General features: G+C 36.8%; 1 protein-coding gene across 1 annotated transcript in view; it reads right to left on the bottom strand.

Annotated features, from left to right (window-relative positions):
* Positions 1 to 1595: 1595 nt before the first annotated feature.
* RORB (RAR related orphan receptor B) overlaps positions 1596 to 19964 on the bottom strand; it is a gene marked incomplete at its 5' end in the record, with an annotated part of 70133 nt that continues 51764 nt past the window's right edge. The window contains 2 exons of the mRNA XM_044657372.1: positions 1596 to 1751; positions 17137 to 17249. Coding sequence (XP_044513307.1) covers positions 1596 to 1751; positions 17137 to 17249 — 269 coding nt within the window. The remainder of the gene's footprint in view (positions 1752 to 17136; positions 17250 to 19964) is intronic.

Here is a 19964-nt window from a genome sequence, read left to right as displayed (position 1 = left end):
TTTTCTGATTCTGAAAGCAATATTTATGGGGCCTTCAGAGACACTTACTCCACTGTGTGTGTGTGTGTGTGTGTAGTCTATAGGCTGACTTTATGTATTATGAAATGCACTTTTAATGTTTTTAAAAGGCTGAAAAAAATGATGTTATTTTAGTTGCTTAGTTTTTTAAATATAGTCTAATTCTAAAATACAATGCCCTTTTAAGACTTTTTCATAGCAAATCAGTTACTGCTCCACTCTTTCAGTATATCATGGGAAGGTTTTAAAGTAAGAGAGGCAGTGACCAAGAAAGATTGAGAGACAGAGACAGAAATAGAGAAACTGAGAGAGAGAAATAGTCAGAGATGGAGAGAAGCCCCCCAAACTACAGAGTGTACATGTGTAAATTAAAGCTCCCATTTATCGCAGCTCCATTCCTATATGTGAAAATATTGAACCCCAAAAGTTGATTCACTGCCTGGTACTCCGATTACTTTGCTTCACCTGAATAGTTCCTAGAACTAAATATTTGCATAAGATGGCACCAATACCCCTGTGTTTTCATTGGTCACATCACTTTTTTAATGAGTCTGAGTTTGCTGGTGATCATATCCACAGCCTATATTACTCATTAGATGTTATAATTTTCTCTAAGGAGAAATCCTTTTTGTAATTAGAGATTTTGGTGTGGGGGGGGGGAGAATGTTGCATTTTCTAGTGGGAAATGCCCAATATTTATTCAATTGGGTCAAAAATTTTTCCAGCCACAGATTTCCATAATATTATCTGTTGACAGATTCTTAGAACAGGAAAAACAAATTGAACCTTCCAGACAAGGCTTTTGTACCATAGCTACAAATAGAACTGTTAGTATAGAGGCTGTCTATTGCATCCATTACTTTTTGTACATGTATTTCAGAACATTGGTACCATCCTGCCATTGGTCATGGATGGCTAAACTCTGGTTGGCAAAGCAAAAATCCAGATTGCCCAACATAAAGCTAACACATTACACAGAAGGTAAATAATACAAGAAAGCCTGACTGAACATCCTTTGCAAGTAGGCATGGGATTTTAAGCCACAGTATATGTGCATGTATAAGTAATAGTAATATATAATATATTCACATATTATATACTTATTACATACATGCACAGTACTTTCCAAGACAGCTACAAATTTCCACATGCAATTTAACTATCTAAAAACATAGAAATAGGTAAGTCTAATAAGTGGAATTTTCTTAAATTATATCTGAACAATAAACAGCAAGAGTAATAATGTAAGGTACCGCTCTGTTCTCATTTTTTTTATCTACAATAAAATTCTATGAACAGTTGTCTCCCAAAACATACCCCAATAAAATTAAAAAAAGATAACACCCAGTGTCCTATATTTGTATATTTATGGTCAGTTCCAAAAAAAAAAAAAAAAAAGAGCCCCACTCAGGTGCATATTTACATTCTTCAAACTGTAGCGGTGAAAAATAATTCTATTAAGTGCAGGACATTCCTAGTGTTGCAGTAGTGACATTTTTCATAAGTCTTCACAAGCTCATTGCTTTTGCCTTAAGAGTGATGTATTCCAGAACCACATGACAGCTCTGTGTTTCCCTTCATTTGCAGACTGTGGTACAGTCAGGGTTGAAAAGCTCCTTATATAATGGAGGAAACAGTGTGTTCACTATATCAGGATGAGATTGCTTAAATACCTGCAATTTCTCTCCGTGCAAGTTGCAAACTGCCGTGATAGTTGGTATCTTGGCTATCAACTGTATGAGGAAATAAGAGAAGGAAAAGGGAGAAATGGTTTAAAAAGTTTGTCATTGTCTTTTCTTTCTGAGTCAACATCTATAGTCTGAGTCGAACAACATGGGCACTAGAAGAAAACAAGTCTGATTAGGGCTAAAGGGTGTGGGGTGGGGTGAGGCAGAGCGAATGATGATCAGAAAGAAGAAAGCCAATCTCATGAGTTAGTAACAAGTGCTTACTATGTGCCAGGTATTGTGCTAAATGTTGGAATATAGACAAAGGCAAAAAATATTCCCTGTTCTCAAGAGGCTCACAGTCTAACGAAGGAGACGAGTGATCAGGAACAAACAAAATATACACAGGATAAATTGGAGCTAATCTTAGAAGGAAATCACAAGCATTATGGGGGATTGAGAAACACTTTTTGAAGAAAGTAGGATTTTGGCTGAGACCTGAAAAAAGTCAGGAAATTCAGAAAGTGAAGATGAGGAAGGAGAATTTAGGTTGGGGGACAACTAGGGAAAAGGCATGGAATCTAGAGATAGGGTGTCTCATAAGACAAACAATTCAAATGGGTTGGTTAAAAACTGGAGGATCTAGTTGTATATAGTTTCCTAGAGACTGCAAGAAGGAAATTTAATTAAGGAGCCACTTTATTTGTATTAGCTTAAGACTCTTTAGTTTGATGCCTTATAATTGTGCAATTTGTAGTAAGAATATAGTTCCAAGCAAGAGTCTATATGTAGCCAGATTAAGAAAGTAGTCCGAGGATACTGTTATAATTTCAAGTATGTATATTGTTAGAGTAATTTTTTTATGTAAGTGTGCTGCCATATTAATCATAAGTAAGTTACTATGTTAATCCCAAGTGTGAGAATCCATTTTATAATATAAAAAAGAAGAAACATGTGAATCCATAATTCTTTATACTAAACCAACTCATGTAAGAAGTTATAGGAACCAGAAGGTAATCCAAAGGTCATAAGGACTGGAAGGTCTGGAAATGGTCTCTGAGACCTCATGTCTCACACCTTTTGGGGGGACATATAGGAAACTATAAAAGTGTGAGTGTTTTGCAAATCTGGGTCTCAGATTTTGAGTGAGGGAGAAACCTGCAGATCTATGGCCCTGTGATGTCTCTATTCACAATAAAGCCAGATCTTTGCCCAGAAGGGCCAGTCTCTCATTATCTTATTTTTATAAGACTTTAAGTGACATCTCATTTTAGATTTTATAAAAGTTTTTTTATAGCCTGATTTTAGTAGAGTAGGCTTCAAACTCTGTCAAGTAATATCCCAAGATTTATCAAAATTGTTTCCCTGTCAAGCAAGCTTGTCTAATGGGATCTATCCAGTCTCTCTCCCAAAAGGACACAGTAAATAACCTGAGTTGAAATATGAGAACTGTTAGTTTCTGTAAGTCTTGGAAATTAAAATATATAATTAAACATATAGAATATACTTTGGAATGAATAGAATATAGTTTAGAATTAAACATATAGGATAATGTATAGAAATGAGTTGTCAGAAAGGACATTCAAGCTTTTCTATACAATCTTCTCTTGCAGATGAGGAAATGAAAAGATAAAGTGACTAATCTGAGGCCACATGGCTAGTTAGCAGTAGTCTGCATACTCAAACTCAATTCTTTTGATTCCCAGACCACTGATTATTCCACTTTATTATAGAATTTTGAACATATGTGGGAGAATCTGTCAGGTTCTTCAGATATGGATATATAAAAATCTTCTAGAAAACTTCTGGATTTCTTTGCAAAAGTTATTGTTTTTTGACAAACTTTGATTATCCATAGTGTTCTACGAATTTAGGAGACATCAAATTCTATCTTTTAACCTATAATTGGGACCCCTTATAATCAAGTAATGATTTTTTTTAGTACCCATTTTTAAAAAAATATTTTTTTTGTTGGTTACATAAAAATTCCCAGGCATCTCCTCCCTCTCTTCCTTGCAACAGAGGAGGCCTGGCTTGACAAAATAAAAGTATGTATTAACTATAATTTTCTATTTATCAATTCTTTCTCTGGAGGTAGATACTTGCAAGTTATTCAAACATTTTCTTGTGTAGCTGTATATGATGTCTTTTGGTTCTATGCATTTTACTTTTTATAATTTTGTGTAGGTCTTTCCATGTACTTTTGAAATTAATCTGTTCATCATTTCTCATTGTATAGTAGTGTTCCATCCCAATTATATGCCGTAACCTGTTTAGTAATTACCCAATTGATGGACTTCCTCTCAAATTCCAGTTCTTTGCTGCTTAAAACATTTAGTTCTTTTCCTGTTTCCCTGATTACTTTGGGATACAGATTCAGTACTGGTATTTCTGAGTCTAAGGATACACACAGTTTTATAACTCTCTGGGCATAATTCCAGATTACCAGTACTGATTTTCAAGGTCCTTATTTTGATTTGCAAAATAAATGTTGAGGATTGGAAGAAAAAGTGGATATTGAAGATTCAAATCTTGGCTTTGTGTTTCCTACCTGAGTGACCTTGGGCAAGTCATTTAACTTCTCTAGATCTCAATTACCTCCTCTGTAAAATGAGGATGCTGTACTAGATGACCCCTGAGTATCTTTCTAACTTTAACTCTATGGCTTTCACCAACTTTAAGGAAACAGCAAAATTGTTCATTTTGTAAAAAGGGAAAACTGACGCTTGAGCATGAGCATAAGCTGACAGAGAAAAAAGATGGCTAAAAGTATAATTGCCAAAGAACTTCCTGTAAAGTGTTCTCCTTCCTCCCTTCTCTTGGTCTTCCATCCTTATTCAATCACATTAGAAATGACCTTAAAAATGAAGGAGGAAAATGACAATGGAAAAATTTTGCGTGTTAACTCTACTTGAATTTTTTCTGTCATACTTTGAAGTTAGAAATTTCTGTTCTTTTCTTTCTTTCATTCAATAACTAATGAAGTAATTCTCATTTGGCTAATGATTTTAAAATGGCACCAAGATCATAACTATTGATTTATATTGAGAAGGATATAGAATGCATAGTGTAACATGGGGAACCAAAGGTTTTTTTTTTGTTTTTTTTTTTTTTTTAAACAAAGCCACCTACCTTGCTTTTGAGAGATAGAGATAGCCATGTAAAAACCAGGGTGATATTTGTTTGTGGAATGGTTAAAGTCGAATGTGAAAGCAGACATTCCTTGCTTTCTTTTTTAAACCCTTACCTTCCATTTTAGAATCAACACTGTGTATTGGTTCTAATGCAGAAGAGCACTAAGGGCTAGGAAATGGGGTTAAGTGACTTCCTTACGGTCACACAACTAGGTCTGGCTCTCTTGAGGGCTCGATTTTGGGAATCAGTATAATCCTATATTTTCTTCATTTTTCTTCCTTTACATATGAATTGGGTATCACAAAGTAGGATCACTTTGGGAAATAATGATTTAATTTCATTAACCAGTTAATATTCCTTCTAAAGAAGACTGGTGAAAGCCTTTTTTCTTAACCCTTAACTTCTGTCTCAGAATTAATATTCAGTATTGGTTCCAAGGCAGAAGAATGGTAAGGGCTAGGCATTTGTGGTTAAGTGACTTGCCCAGGATCACAGAGCTAGGAAGGGTCTGACAGCAGACTTGAACCCACGACCTCCTGTCTCTAGACCTGACTCTCAATCCACTGAGTCATCTAGCTTTCTCTGGTAAAAGCCATTTTAGGAGAGCTTACTCCACATTACAGTTCTAGACAGAAGTAGGTAATGCGCATATTGAGGTCTCAGATAATTTTCTGAAATTTTCCTTATTTGAATTAGCAGAACTAGAACTTAGATATCTTAAGATTTTTTTTTTTTTTTTACTTTTCCTCTTAGGACTTAAACTCCTTAAACTTTAGAACTAGTTTTAGACATTAAGAATAGGGTTGGCCACTGTACTAAGTGTAGTACTCTACAATCTTCAGAGAGTGGATCCTGAGCTTTGGCTGATCTTTCCCAATGAGCAGCTTGGAAAAGCAAAGCCTGTAACAGCAAGACTGAAAAATAAGTATAATTTTGTTTAGTTGACTATCAATTCACATAATTGATTCTGTAGAACTAACTATTCCTCTTTAACCCAATTTTGCTTGATATGTATTATTATAGATCAACTTAGTGACTTGAGATTGGTACACCTATGGAGTAAAGAGGCTATTGAGGCAATTAACTAATTGTAGGGCTTACCAGGACATTTAAATAGCATCTCTGAATTCTGAAACTAAAAAAAAAAACAACCTCAAAGTAACTCATGATTTCAATCACAATTTTTTACTTTAAAAATATTTGAATTTTGACTCTAAATACCACAAAAGAGCATGACCACATATGTATGTCTACATATATAAAAATAGAAAAGGAAGATTATATATGAGAGTATGGGTTTCTATTCCATGTTGCTTATTTTAAAAAAGTACATAAGAATTCCAGGTTATTTTCCAAACTCTCCTGTTTGCCTGTTCTTTCAGTTTGAATGATTCAAAAAAAAAGTTTTTACTGATACTTTTTTATGACACTATCGATTTCCAGACAAAATCCACCCCTTCTATCAAATAGAATCCTTCCTCTGAAAAAAAGAAACATAGTTAATGAATAACCAACACATTGGCCTTGGTATTCTCTCCTTGCCACTACCTCGCTAAGGAGAGGAAAGAGGTATTTAGTCCTCTAGACTATATATCTTGTTTAATCTTGGACATGATGTTGATTCTCAATTGTATTTCCACACAAGTATTCCCTTATAACAACGAAGCTTTAATTATATCTACAGAGGTTTTTCTTTAGTATTATTTTCATTTATATTGTCATGTGATTTATTATTATTTAATAATATATTAGACTAATATTATTTATTATGTAATTGGGCATTACTGTGAATATCATTTTGAGTGGTTACTCTAAGACTTCTCGGTGGGATAGTTTTGAAGATCCCTGTGGGTCAGTTTGTATAGGGAGATTTTGTAAGTTCAGAGGCAAAAGGCAATATAATCAGTTCCTGGTTTAAATAAATGTAGAAAAAGCAGAATCATATGAATCTCTAGTTTTCCCACATTGATTCAAATGAGGGACTGATTTCATTAACCAAGGATAAGATGGAGCATGATCGATTCTACTACTATTTATAAAGCACTTTAGCTCCTTCAGTAAAGAGTTCTACATTAGCATATTTTGATCCAGTGATAAGTGTATAGGGAATTAATAAGTTTAGAATGAAGGTGGGTATTTTGTCTCTTCTGATGGTTGTTGGCACCTACAAAATTGATGATAATCTATTTGTGATATGTAAATGCAGATTTTCCTTATTATCTGTGAAAAGCCAGAGCCCGAGGTCCTTATTCTACACTTTGAGCTTCCCCTTCCTTTGGTATGACTCCAAGCCATCTGCCATTGCTTGCCTACAAAAGGGGCCTGATGCTGATGATAAACAATTCCTTTTGGATTTTCCATGAGAGTTGATCATTAATGAGAAGAAGATCCTTCAATAAACCTATGTGGTATGGACTTGCTAGTTTAAAAAAGTCTCTAATAAGCTGTTAAACTAGGGGCTGCAATGGGAGAATCCAAAATTCACCATCAGTCTTGAAAAACAATACTGCAGGATGCCTCTCAGGAACAGCAGCATCTTCTGTCAGGGCCCAGAAGGGTCTACTGAAGGAAGCAGCAGGCAGTCACTTATTGTTCATTAATATTATGTAGTACAGCAGGGGAATGTGCATTTCAAAGAGAGGCCAGAAGCAGCCTTAGCAGCAGTTAATGGCACCACAACTTTTCTGACAGCTGGGGAGGTGATTCAGATGCACTCAGAGGAGAGGGTGGGGGTGAGGTTAGAGGTTCCAGAAACTAAGGAAATTCCTTCATTTTTGAAATAATCAAGCTATCAGGACCACAAAGAGAGCCATTTTCAATTTGCTTCTTTCACACACATATTCCCTTATAGCAATGAAGCTTTAATTCCATCTACAGGGATTGTCAATAAGGAAAAAAAAATATTTTTTGAGAAATAAAAATATTCCCTTGCTCTTCCCTAGGAAGTATTTTCTGAGAAAATCTGTAATTTTTTGAACTTTGAACAAAAATAGGAAGCTTGACTAGTTGTTACAACTGATGTGGAAAGAAAGGGAGCTGGAGCAAATGAAGGTAGACATATTAGTTCACCAGAGGCATCTAGAATGTTAAGATGCCCACCCTCTCTATTCCCCAACCCCATTCCACCAGTGGTTTAAAGCTAAGATATGATCAAAGCTTGAGAGAAAACAGATAGACTCATAAAAGCCTAGATCTAGAGCTGGAAGGGCTCTTAAAGGCTATCAAGTCTAACCTTTTTATTCTAGAAATAAGGTTTAGGGAAATTTAATGTCTTGCCCAAGATTGTATAGGTAGTAAGGGCTAGATATGTGATTTGAAAACACTTGTTTTGTCACCTTTCATGGATCTCAACAGCAATATGTCATAACTCAGGTATAAACACATCCAGTTCATTTGTTTTTCCTTGTTTTGTCATTTTCTATTTGTTCATTCCCATCCTTGGTGTAATATGTTATTTCTACAGCATCATGATCCTAGAAAATCTGGTGGTATGAGAGAATGTGGTTCACAGCTAAGTAACCTAAAAATAACCTGGAAAGTAGAATTTTCATTGCCTGATAAATGCCAATATTGTAAAAATGATATATTTATATGTAAAATAAATCTTATGTTAACATAGATATGAGAAAATTTATCCTGTTTGAAGATGAAGATTATGGAAGTTTTGAGTATACATATTCAGTCTTTTAATTGTATCAACACACATTTTCAGGCAATCATTAAAATGGATACATTTTCTATGTTTTAAACAGCTGATCTCTTTGGAATATATTCAATTTTGCTGAGTACATTGGTCCTAAGTTTTTTTTTTAAAAGAGGGTCTTTTTATTCTTTTCTCAAAAATAAATCTTCATCCAAGAATCCTATTTTTCCCTCTTTTCTTTCATTGCTAAACTTCTTAAATAGGAGATCTTCATCCTACATCCATTTTCTACCCTATCGCTCTACATTTTACTGACAAAACTGCTATGTATATCTCCAGTAAGACATTTAGAAATCGGTCCTCATCCTCTTCTCTGCACCACTTGAGACTTTTTAAGAAGACGAGGCCACCATCTAACCTTGAAAGTGCAAGGCCTATTTTTTCACTGGCCCAATCCCATTCGTTGTCCTGGGAGCTTTGACCTATTCTTTTCTGACTTGGATCTGTTCACCACTCTTCAGGTTACCTGGGGGTTGATAGAATTCAGACTGAATTTAGTGTGCACATGTAATTCACTTAGCCATTGCAGCTCAGAACTCTTAATATCATGAGATTTGCTTCATTCTGGTCTTCTTTAGCAGCTGGGATTACAGATATGCCACCCTTGACACTGTTGACCACACCATACTGCTTTTTAAGAATTTTCCCTTTTCAACTAGTTTTTTCTTTCACTAACTGTGGGTATTCTCTAAACTCAGATTCTCTCTTTGACTTTCTTTCTCTATCTCCCCTCTCTCATAAACCTTGTCTTTTCTGGTATTGTTAACAACCACCTCCCAATACTATGTCTAACTCTGACCCTCTTTCTAGAGTCTACAGCTCCTTGCTGGATATTTATATTTGAATCTTCTTTTGTTATTTCAAATCAGCCCCTTTTCCTGATTGTACTGATTCCTATTAATAGCAACACTATTTTTCCATCATCAAACTGTGATCCATCTTTAACTCTTCCTTCTTCCCTGCCCTTTATATTCAATCAATCACAAAATCTTGTAATAGATTAAATTCCTCAAGAACAAGGATGTTTTTTTTTTTGTCTTTTTATTTCCAGCCCTTAGAATAGTTCCCAACACATGGAGTTTAAATATCTTGCCTAAATTTACACCGATAGTAAATAGAAGACAAAGTATTTGAAATAATGTACTTTGAATCCCCAAATATATAATAACAGAAAATATTAACATGGTATCACATATCTTGTTCATTTGCCCTTAGGGCTTGTTGAATTATAGAACTGAATTCTCTTCATCAATTCTTCATAATGTCTTTTTCTTCTATCCTTTTCAGAACAGCAAGGTCTAGGCAAGGGAGGTTTAAGCGACTTGCCTAGGGTCACACAGCTAGGAAATGTGTGAGGCCAGATTTGAACCCGTGTTCTCTTGATTCCAGGCCTAGCACTCTATCCACTGTGCTACCTAACTGCCTCCATCCCTTCTTTTTGATTCCAATTGCTAGAAACCTCATTTAAACCTTTATTGCACTATTCTCGAACTCCTCAATAGCTTTCCCTCTTTTTTCCTCTTTATTCTATCACAAGATCATTTTTCCCCCTAAAATACCACTTTGATCATGCTATTCTTCTCTTAAAAAATTATACTGACTCCCTGTTGTCTACTGAGTAGAGTATAGCTTCCTTAACTGTGGATTTGGGGACTTCCATAACCAAACAAAGAACATTTATTAAAGGCCTGCTTTGTGCCAGGCACAATCTGGCCCCAACCTACCTTATAGACTTATCTTCCATTATTCCCTTGAATTTCACCAAACAGATCAATCTTGCATCTCCTAAACATATTTAATGCTTTCTCACCTCTGGGTCTTTGCACTACTATGTTGTCTGTTGGGAATATTTCCTCCTGAAAGCCCAATCCATTCCTCAAGATTTAGCTCAAATGCTTCTGCCTTCATGAAATATTCACCAATATTAGTTAGCTTTCCTGAAATCTGGGATAGTAACCTTCATTTATTTTCCAGACCAGAATGATGGGAATGAATGAATTTCCCAAATTATCAAAACAGTATCATATATTGCCTCTCATTTTAGTTAGTTCATTTGTTATTGATAAATAATGCTTGTCTCTTTTCAATATACCTGAAAGAAAAACAAACTTAGGTATATTTGGATACCCTCGGCACCCTGAATAGTGGCTTACATGCAGGAGAGGTTTAATACGTATTTACTGAATAAGTAAATGCAGGTGGTAAATAAGGATATTATTCGTCATCTCTCCTTGAGAAACCTTTGTATCAGTTTTCTCAAGTGTAAAATGCAGAAATTGGGCTCATCATATCTCATATTTCTCTATGGTCCCATTATATCACTGAACTCTTTTTTGAATAGACTTGAAACACAAACCTGAGTTGGGCCCTAGATTCTAGTCCAAGCTCTGCCACAAAGGTAATCCACTTTGGATGCCAGTTTACTCATATGTTTAGAAAAGGAGTTGGACTAGCTGATGTATAATGTCTTTTTCAATTCTAAATTCACATTCCTACAATCTATCCAGAGTTAGGATTCTACATCTAATCTATTACTATAAAACCCCATTGGCTCTCAGTTTCTTAATTTGCAAAAGGGGAGAGATGACTAGCTATTTAAAATTATTTTTCTTTTCCCAAGACTCGATCTCCCTATTTTGACTCAGGTTGGAAGGGCAACAGCCTCTTACAGGCCCAAATCCACTGCTGATTGGCACAGAATCTTTGACCTGCTCTGTTTCCAAACTAGGGTGGCTTGCTCCTCCTTTGGCAGCTGGGTGGCTCTCCACTCCTGTAGAGTCAAGTCACCATATTGGTGCCAGACTTTGTGTGGTCACTGATCCGCTTAGTCTACTCAGCTCAGAACTCCAGAGTTCAAAACTTAGCCTCCCCTAGGCAGAGATTACAGGCATATGTTACCCACCACTCCTGGCTGACTATCTAATTTTTAAGACCCCCTTCTAGCTCTGATATTCTAAATAAGAACAAAGTACATGATTAGAAAATCTTGAGCTTTGGCTGTGTGTCTGTTGCTATAACACTGGTACAACTGGGCAAGTTCCACTCCTGTCTTCCTTAACTTCTTCCCTTTCCCCAAATCCTTCATCTCCTTCTACTATCAAGAAGGGAAGATGGAGATTTGCACTCTCTTCTACTAATGGAAAATTCAGCCCTGAGAAAAGATTCGTCAGTGGTATCTGCAGTTGGACCTCTTTTTTTTTTTTCCTTTATTGCTCACAAGCATAGGTCTCACACTGACTCATTTTAAATTCCAGGGTTCAGGAAAGGTACTTGGGAGTTCTTAGGCCCTTCATGTTCTGATCTCCTAGGAAGTAAGGAACTCAAAATGAGTCACCACTCTCAATGAATGAACCCCAGACGTAGGATTCTTTTGATGTTCTACTTTGTGACATGGGAGCCCAGAACAACATAAACAACATGACTTTATTTTAGGTCATGTTATTTCAAGTCTATGTCTCAGTCAAATTTTAGACTCTTTGGTTTCTTTCTGTAACAGATAACACATCCAAATAATTACAATTGAGCACGTAACTGATGTACTTTTAATAAATGGGGTACAGAGGAAGATACGTATTTTCCTTATAGAATTACGGAATTTTAGAATTTAGGTCTAAATCTAAAAGATCATTCATTTCAAACGTCTTAATTTTACAGATGAAAAAACTCAGACAAATAGAGGAAAAATGACTTTCCCAAGGATACATAGTGGCAGATGTAGGACTAGAATCTAGGATCTTTGCATTCTAATTCAGTTCTTTCTTGAATCTGCCTAGAAGGGGATCTTTTCAAAGATGGCAGAGATCAGAGAGAGAACATGTTAAAAATTATGGAAGGAAAATTTTCCATCACTGGGGAAAAAATAAGGATAACTTCAAAGGACCAAATGAGGATGCTAGATTTCCTTAGTGGGCACTCTTTTCTAATAATATCTTCATACTAAGATGACTCTCAAGACTTCTATTTTAAGGACACAGAGACCACTGGCTCTGAAATTAACTCTGGGTTCACAAAAAAAGGCTAGTTTGGTTGACTATGGCATTTATATTACCCCTGCCAAAACTATAAACAGAAAGAGTAAGCAGGATACCGAAGAAAGAATATTCCTGAGTCAAGGAGCAACTAAATCTTTCGGTTTGTTATTGAAGAAGAAGCTTTGCAGTCATATTTGACTTTTTCACTCTGCCATCTACAGCTGAAAAACTCAGAGGATCATAGATTTTGATCTGGAAATAGCTTTAGAGGCTATCTTATAAAGCCCCCTTATTCTGAAGATGAGGAAATGAAGGGACAGAAATTTTAAATTACTTGTCCCAGGCCACATAGATAGTAAATAAAACAACCAGAATCTGAAGCCAGATCCTTTGAAAACAGTTAGTGCTCTTTCCATGATACCATTGCTCTTTCCTTTCTAATCAAGAGCAGGAGAGAGACAGACTTGTCTTTTGTTATCACTGATTTAAGAAGGCTTTTTAAGGTCATTAACACATCAGAGAATCAGCAATAACTGTCAATGTAATGTGAATAGTGATGTTGGACTACCAGTTCCTTTCTCCAATGAAGCAGTGTCATATAATAAAAATAACTCAATTAAAGGTTTTTCAGCCTCATGGTGGCTCCCAACCACTCCCTTTCTCAGTTTTTTTCTTAGTCCATTTATTACATAAGCATTGGCTATATTGTCCTCTTCTCTATCTCAACTCTTTAGTAAATTATTTCAATTTTACTTTGCTCTTTACCCTCAAATCCCTTGCCTCTTTTTCTTAATAGTCATTATTCTATGGATAAACCCAGATGGTGAAGTGGATAGAGAGCTGGACCTGGTGTGAGGAAAACCTGAGTCCAGATCCAGACTTACTAGTTGTGTGTCCTTGGACAAGTGGCTTAACCTCTGTCTCAGTTTTCCCATGTGTAAAATGGGGACGATAATAGCACCTACTTAGTTGTTGTGAGAATCCAATGAGATAATATATATAAAGTGCTTAGTGTTTAGACTATAGTAGGAGCTATTTAAATATTATTATTATCATGCCTTGTAAAACTCCAACCTTGTTCTAACCATCTGTAACCTTTGTTAGAAGATTGAAATGCTGTAAACAAAGATCAGCAAAGAGGCCAGTCTCTCTGGTTTGTCAAGTATGTGGAGGTATAAAAGGCTTTGAATGCCAAAGAGAAGAACTTATGTTTGATCCTAGAGGTAATAGGGAGTCAATGAAGTTTAATTGTTTAGGGGGAACAACATGGTCAAATCTGCTTTTTAGTGGGAAGAGATTTGAAATTAGAAATTTAATAATTAAATTAGAAGATTATCATAGTAGTTCAGAGGAAAGGTAATGAGGGCTTGAACTGGAGCGATGGCTGTGTGAGTGAAGAGAAGGGGACATATATGAATAATACTGTACAAGTAAAATGACAAGATTTAGTCACTGATTGGGTCTATGTGAGTGAAGGCAAGTGAAGAGTTGAAGATGACACTGGGGTTGCAAGCCTGGGGGACTGGAGACCCTGAGAAAAAACAGCTTTCAAAGACTTAAGAATACTAGTTAAAGTAAGGACCAACCCTAATTCCAGTGGATTCATGATAAAAAGAACTATCTGACTCCTGACAGAGAAGTGATAGGCTCAGGGTGCAGACTAAGGTGAATATTTTTTGGACAGAGCCAAAGTCGAAATTTGTTTTGCTTAATTAGGTATATTTGTAGAAGTATTTTGTTTTACTTCTTTTTTTTCTTTACTCAATGAGAAGAAAGTATAAAGGAGAAAAACAGATTTTTAACTGAAAAAAATTAAATTAAATTAAAACACCTGATGTTGCATTTTTACTAACTATTCACCATGCCTGAAATTCTTTCCCTCTTCATCTTCATCTTTGACTGCCTTCAAGTTCCATTTAAAACCTACCTTCTATAACAGTGATTCCCCAAGTGGGTGCTACCACCCCCTGGTGGGTGCTGCAGTAACCCAGGGAGGCAGTGATGGCCACAGGTGCATTTATCTTTCCTATTAATTGCTATTAAAATTAAAAAATTTAATTTCCAGGGGCCTAAGTAATATTTTTTCTGGAAAGGGGGTGGTAGGCCAAAAAAGTTTGGGAACCACTGTTCTATAAGAAGCCTTTGTTGATCTCACTTAATACTAGTGCTTTTTCTCTGTTGATTATCTCAAATTTATCCTATATAGTATTTGTACATAGTTTGCATTATTGCTTTCCCTTTAGACTGTGATTTCTGTGAGAATAGGAATTACTTTTTGCCTTTCTTTGTATCTCTAGCACATAATACAGTACCTGAAATACAGAAAGTGCTTAATAAATGCTTATTTACTTAACTAGAGTCCTGTGGAGTTTGTTATAATAGCATTTTGCTTGTATATGCAAATGTAAAATGTACACTAATACACAGATTTTGCCTGTACAATTTAGGAGGTCTCTCCTCCTTGGTGCACAAATGAAGTCAAGAGCTGAATCTAATGCTAAATAAGAAGAGAGTTTTAATGATGAAAAATAAGCTAAAGAAATTGTCTCAGATTCAGATAAACTGGAGTTTTATTTCTCAGTTTTTTCTCTACAAGCTCACATAAAGTAGCATCATGTATTTAAAAAAATAAAAAGAGATACTGGATTTAATTTTCTTTCCAATTTGAATCCTAAACCAACCATTTTCTATCCTTTTTTTTTTTTTGAGGGAAAGGTCATTTCTTCTTCTGAAAAGAAACTTTCTCAAAATGGTTCTAAGATTGCCCCTGTTTAAGAAGGCAAATCCATCAAGTCTTTATATCTACTTTAACTGCTTGCGACACTATACAACTACATTATTCTTAAAATGTTCTGGGATAGAATATTTTACAATTTTCCCTGAAAACATTCAGTTAGATTCTTAACATTGAAAGGCATCATAGAGAACAACTTGTCTAGTCTCACCCAGCACAGAAATCCTTTTTTATAATATTCCTTATATATAACCATCTGCTTGAACATTTCTAGTGATGGGAAATTCATTTCTTGAAGAGACTGCCCATTCCATGGCTAGATAACTCTAAGAATTAAATCCTTTCCTTTCATTTGGCCTAAGTGTATATCCTTTCACTTTCCAATCACCACTCTTGGTTTCTGCACATTTGGAAAATGTAAAACAAGTTTCTCCCTCTTTTACATATTAGCCTTTAAAATTTGAAGGCAGCAATTAGGCACTGAGGTGTGTGAAAAAGAATCCTAGATTGGAAGTCAGAGGGCTTGGGTTCAAATTCAACTGTAGATACTATCTGTGAAATTCTGGGCTTCTTTAACCCCTTTTAAACTCAGATCCTTATCTGTAAAATAAGGCAATAGTATCTGAATATCTCTAAGATCTCTTCTAGCCCTCAACCCACGTTCTCTCTGATTCCCATGAGATGGTTGAACTAGATGATCCCTTAAGTTTGTGAAGATGGGGCTAACTGTCCCCTGCCCATTTTTAGATTTAATCATCAGAAGCATATACACTCCACTTATCTGTAAGTATGGGAAGATCTATAACCCACATGTGATAGTGGGTGACAGAGCAGAATCAATTGACTGCCTCCTGGGCAGTCCTAAGCAAAACTTTAGCTATAATTGGTCCATGTAAAGTGGAAGGAAGGCACAGGAAGTGATGAAAAGAATGGTCTTTAAAAAGTGGCAAGAACTTCCTGTGATGAGGTCTTTTACCTTCAACTTGAATTTGAAGGAGCTCTTGCTGGGGACCTCAGACTGCTCTTCTATTTTCCCCTTACAATTTCCACGTGGGCGAGTGAAAAAGACGGACTCCTTTTCCTGGCTTTTCTGAGCGGTACTAGCCTCCGGCGAGGCCCCTTGTCTTGGAGGAGGCCTCGTGGCTAAAACCCTTGTATAATTTACCTCTGGGCCCTCTTTGCTGGGCCTCTAAAGCCCTGTCTGGTTCCACCGAGCAAGAGTAATTATCTTCTCTCTCTGATTTCCTTACTTTCACTCTTTCTCTCTATTTTATAAATAAATTGCTAAAAAGTCATTCTGACTTGAGTAATAATTACAGCAATCATATTTCTCACAAATTTAGTCCAACCTTTAATTTTTTTTTCCCTTACAAGCTCCATATAGCTCTACATCTATGATTTTATATGTCACCTTAATTTTTTCATTCTACTTTACTAGTATCATGAGAATAGTTCAAGGAACTGGGGAAAAATCCAAATGGCACAATGGGGAAAAATCCCCAGTTCCTTGAACTATTCTCATAATATACTTCTCAGACCCTTTGGTTTCCTGGTCATGATCCAATTTGTCTCTGATTGTAAATTTATTTGCTTATAGGATCATAGACTTAGAGTTGGCATGGACTATAGGCATCTACTTCAATGCCTTCATCTTACAGAGGAGGAAATTAATCTCAAGGAAGGTTAAGTGATTGTTCAAAGTCTTGCATGTAGTGTTAATAGCTAGATTTGAACTCTAGAAGAAGTCCTCTGACTCTGGAGCCAGTGTTCTTCCCATTGTCTCTAATCAGTCCTAGCTTTTCATTACTTGGGTAACTGTTGAGAATGCACTTCGGACACCCCAGTGAGTGGTCTCTTGCCCTGGGGCTCCCCGCTTCTTACCAAACAATGAGGGACCTGAGGACCTACCTTTGCCAAAGTCTCATCATCGAGGTGATTTTTCTGAATCACATGTTGAAGCGCAAAATAAATCTTCTCCTGAAGCTTCTGGACCTTCCGAGGTTCTATCAGCCAGGCTCGGTCTGACAAAGGAAAAAAAAAAAGGAAGCAATACAGATGGAGACTGGAAAATTTAAAAAAAGGTCTTGGTTTCATTTACTGTCAGTGAAGACAAATGGCACAACTCAAGCCCCAGAACAGGCCTCTTGTAAGGCTGCTTTTGAGGCCAACTTTCCAAATTTGCAATAAATGATACAGGAAATCGTGGCTTAATGAGGAATGGGCTGGTCCCAGAACTTCTCCTTAATGTCTTTTTTACTCTTAATCACACATTATATCTCTTGCTCTCTTTCTCCTGACAAGAATCTAGCCTTGGTTTCTGTAATGCAAAGTGGAAACGAATAATCTGTCTGGGAGGAAAAAAAAAATGCTTTGTAGCAGAATAGCCTTGATATTCAGGAAGGCTCATTGCTGCCACCCACTTAGGCTCTCTTCCCAAGTATTGAAAGGAAGCAGCTTTATGCTTTGCATAGGTTTGATATAAACTGATATTGTGCCTTCTCTCCTTAGACTCATTTCTCTCCCAATGACTAGGCTCGGTGAATCGTCGTTGTTGGTGGTGGTGGCAGTGATTGTGGTGGGAAATAATAGTACTTTCTTCTAGATGTTTCCTATAAAACAACGTGCCAGGAGACAGCATGGTGGCCTCGCCTCAAGTTGGAACTGACCCATCCAGCCCTAGGAATATAAACTAGCTTTACTGACGAGCCACTATGAATCTCCAGATGCTGAACAGATACCCATGGAAAAGAACCTGGGTATAATACTTCTGAATCCAGTTCAGGTAAGGTGAGCCACTTGATTCGGAAATTCTAGAAGGGGCCACGACAACGTTACCCAACTGTTAAGCAAGCCCTTACGTAAGTGAACACAAAAGCCCTCAGTGACTATTGTCACTCAGTTTAAATTTAGTCCCTCTCCCCCCTCCCTTTCCAGAGCTGTCTGGAATGAGACAGTCTGCCACCATTGTGAGGCGGTCTTGGGAAGAGTGGAGACTGGCATGAGAGAAGGCCCGCTGGGGCTCGGGCCTCTGCCTGGTGGGAGGGCTCCTGCTACCTGTTATTCTTCTTCTCCTTTGGAGAAGGTGGCACCGTGCCAGCACGGTCACAATGTTAAAAGAGTGACAGAAGGGTATTGATGTGGGGCTGTTGGCAGGGATGGAAAAGTTCCACGGAGGAGGCAGGGCAAAATCCTATGATATCACAGGCAGCTGGGTCGTGTAGTAGATAGAATGCCAAACTTGGGGTCGGAAAAACTTGAGTTTGAATCCTGCTTCCAACATACTGGCTGTGTGATCCTGAACAAGTCAAATAACTTCTTGCAGCCTTTAATTTTCCTCCTCTGTAAAATGGAGAAAATAATAGTGCCTACCTCCCAGGGTTGTTGCCACGATCAAATGAGATGATGTAGATAAAGTACTTGTTAAATTTAACTAATTAATACTTTATAAATATTAGCTCTTCTCATTATCATATCAAAGCAGGCAGAATTTTTTGGGGGAGGTGGGGGTCAGAGGGAGGGAAGAAGCCACAGAAGAGCACAAAGGATTTGCATAGAGAAGATAACTAAAATGGGAAAGTTTGCTCCTAGTGCACCTGGAAAAATTCAGACAAATGTTTTCCAGTATAGTCCCTCTCTGACTGTAGGGCAACTGAGATCTTACTGCCTATATATAGTTTTTTGCATCTGCAGCAAGGCAGGCCATGGTGAAGGCCAGGGATTCATTTGCTTTTACACCCTGGTGCAGGATTACTCATGAATCAAGTGTGTGAGAAATTTGGTTAAATCATGTTTAAGAATCTGATGCTAGCTTTTTATTGATATGAGAGTTGGGGAAAAAAAAGAGAGTTCCTTATTCATATATCTTTTTTGGGCAGAGAACTTAGTGTAACTTTTCCTCCCTCACCCACTAGCCCAAAACTTTAGATTTAGTCATTTTAAAAGTCATATTCCATGGAAATAAGCAAATCCATGAAAACCACAAAATGTGTGTGTATATGTGTGCTTGAGTCAGGGGGAAGGGAGGAAGAGGAAGAATAATAGAATAACAGAAGGGAAATTACATAGGCTGCCATTACTGCCAGAAACAGTTAGTGATAATAGTTAAAAATGTAGACATTTTAAAAAGATATCACACCTCCAGGTTTGACGAACTGTGTGAAATAAGTGAATATCCAGAATAATTTTTTTTATTTCAGACAAGGCCTTGGAGGAGAATGGTATTGACCCTCAGAAGGATAACTGTTCTCCACCCTGAGTGAAGTGCTAAAAACCCATAAGTGCTTTATTAGAAAGAGTAAGGCCTCCAAAACAACATGAAACCTTGAGATTGGTGTTCTTGGGTAAGACACTGGGTATAACAGTGCCATCTGTTCTGGTCTAATTTCAGAAAGAAAAAAAAAACTCCATAACAAAACCCTCTTCTATAGGCATAGAAGAAGGTGAGAATTTGTTAGGGTGGGAGGAAGGCAGGAAGGAAAGAGAGAGACAGAGAGAAAGAGATACAGAGAGATAAACAGAAATAGAGACAGAGATGGAGAAAGAGGTGAAACAGAGATATTGAGAGAAATAGAAAATCAGAGACAGAAGCAGACAGAGAGAAAAACAGAAGCATAGAGGGAGAGTCAGAGTCAGAGAGAGAGAGAGAGAGACAGAAAGAGAGAGAGAAAGAGAGAGAGAGAGAGAGAGAGAGAGAGAGAGAGAGAGAGAGAGAGAGAGAGAGAGAGAGAGAGAGAGAG

Source organism: Gracilinanus agilis, chromosome 1 (genome assembly GCF_016433145.1).
Source record: "Gracilinanus agilis isolate LMUSP501 chromosome 1, AgileGrace, whole genome shotgun sequence".
NCBI classification, from domain to species: Eukaryota; Metazoa; Chordata; class Mammalia; order Didelphimorphia; family Didelphidae; genus Gracilinanus; species Gracilinanus agilis.
Note: the sequence above shows the minus strand (reverse complement) of the source record. Positions and strands in the feature narration are given on the sequence as shown.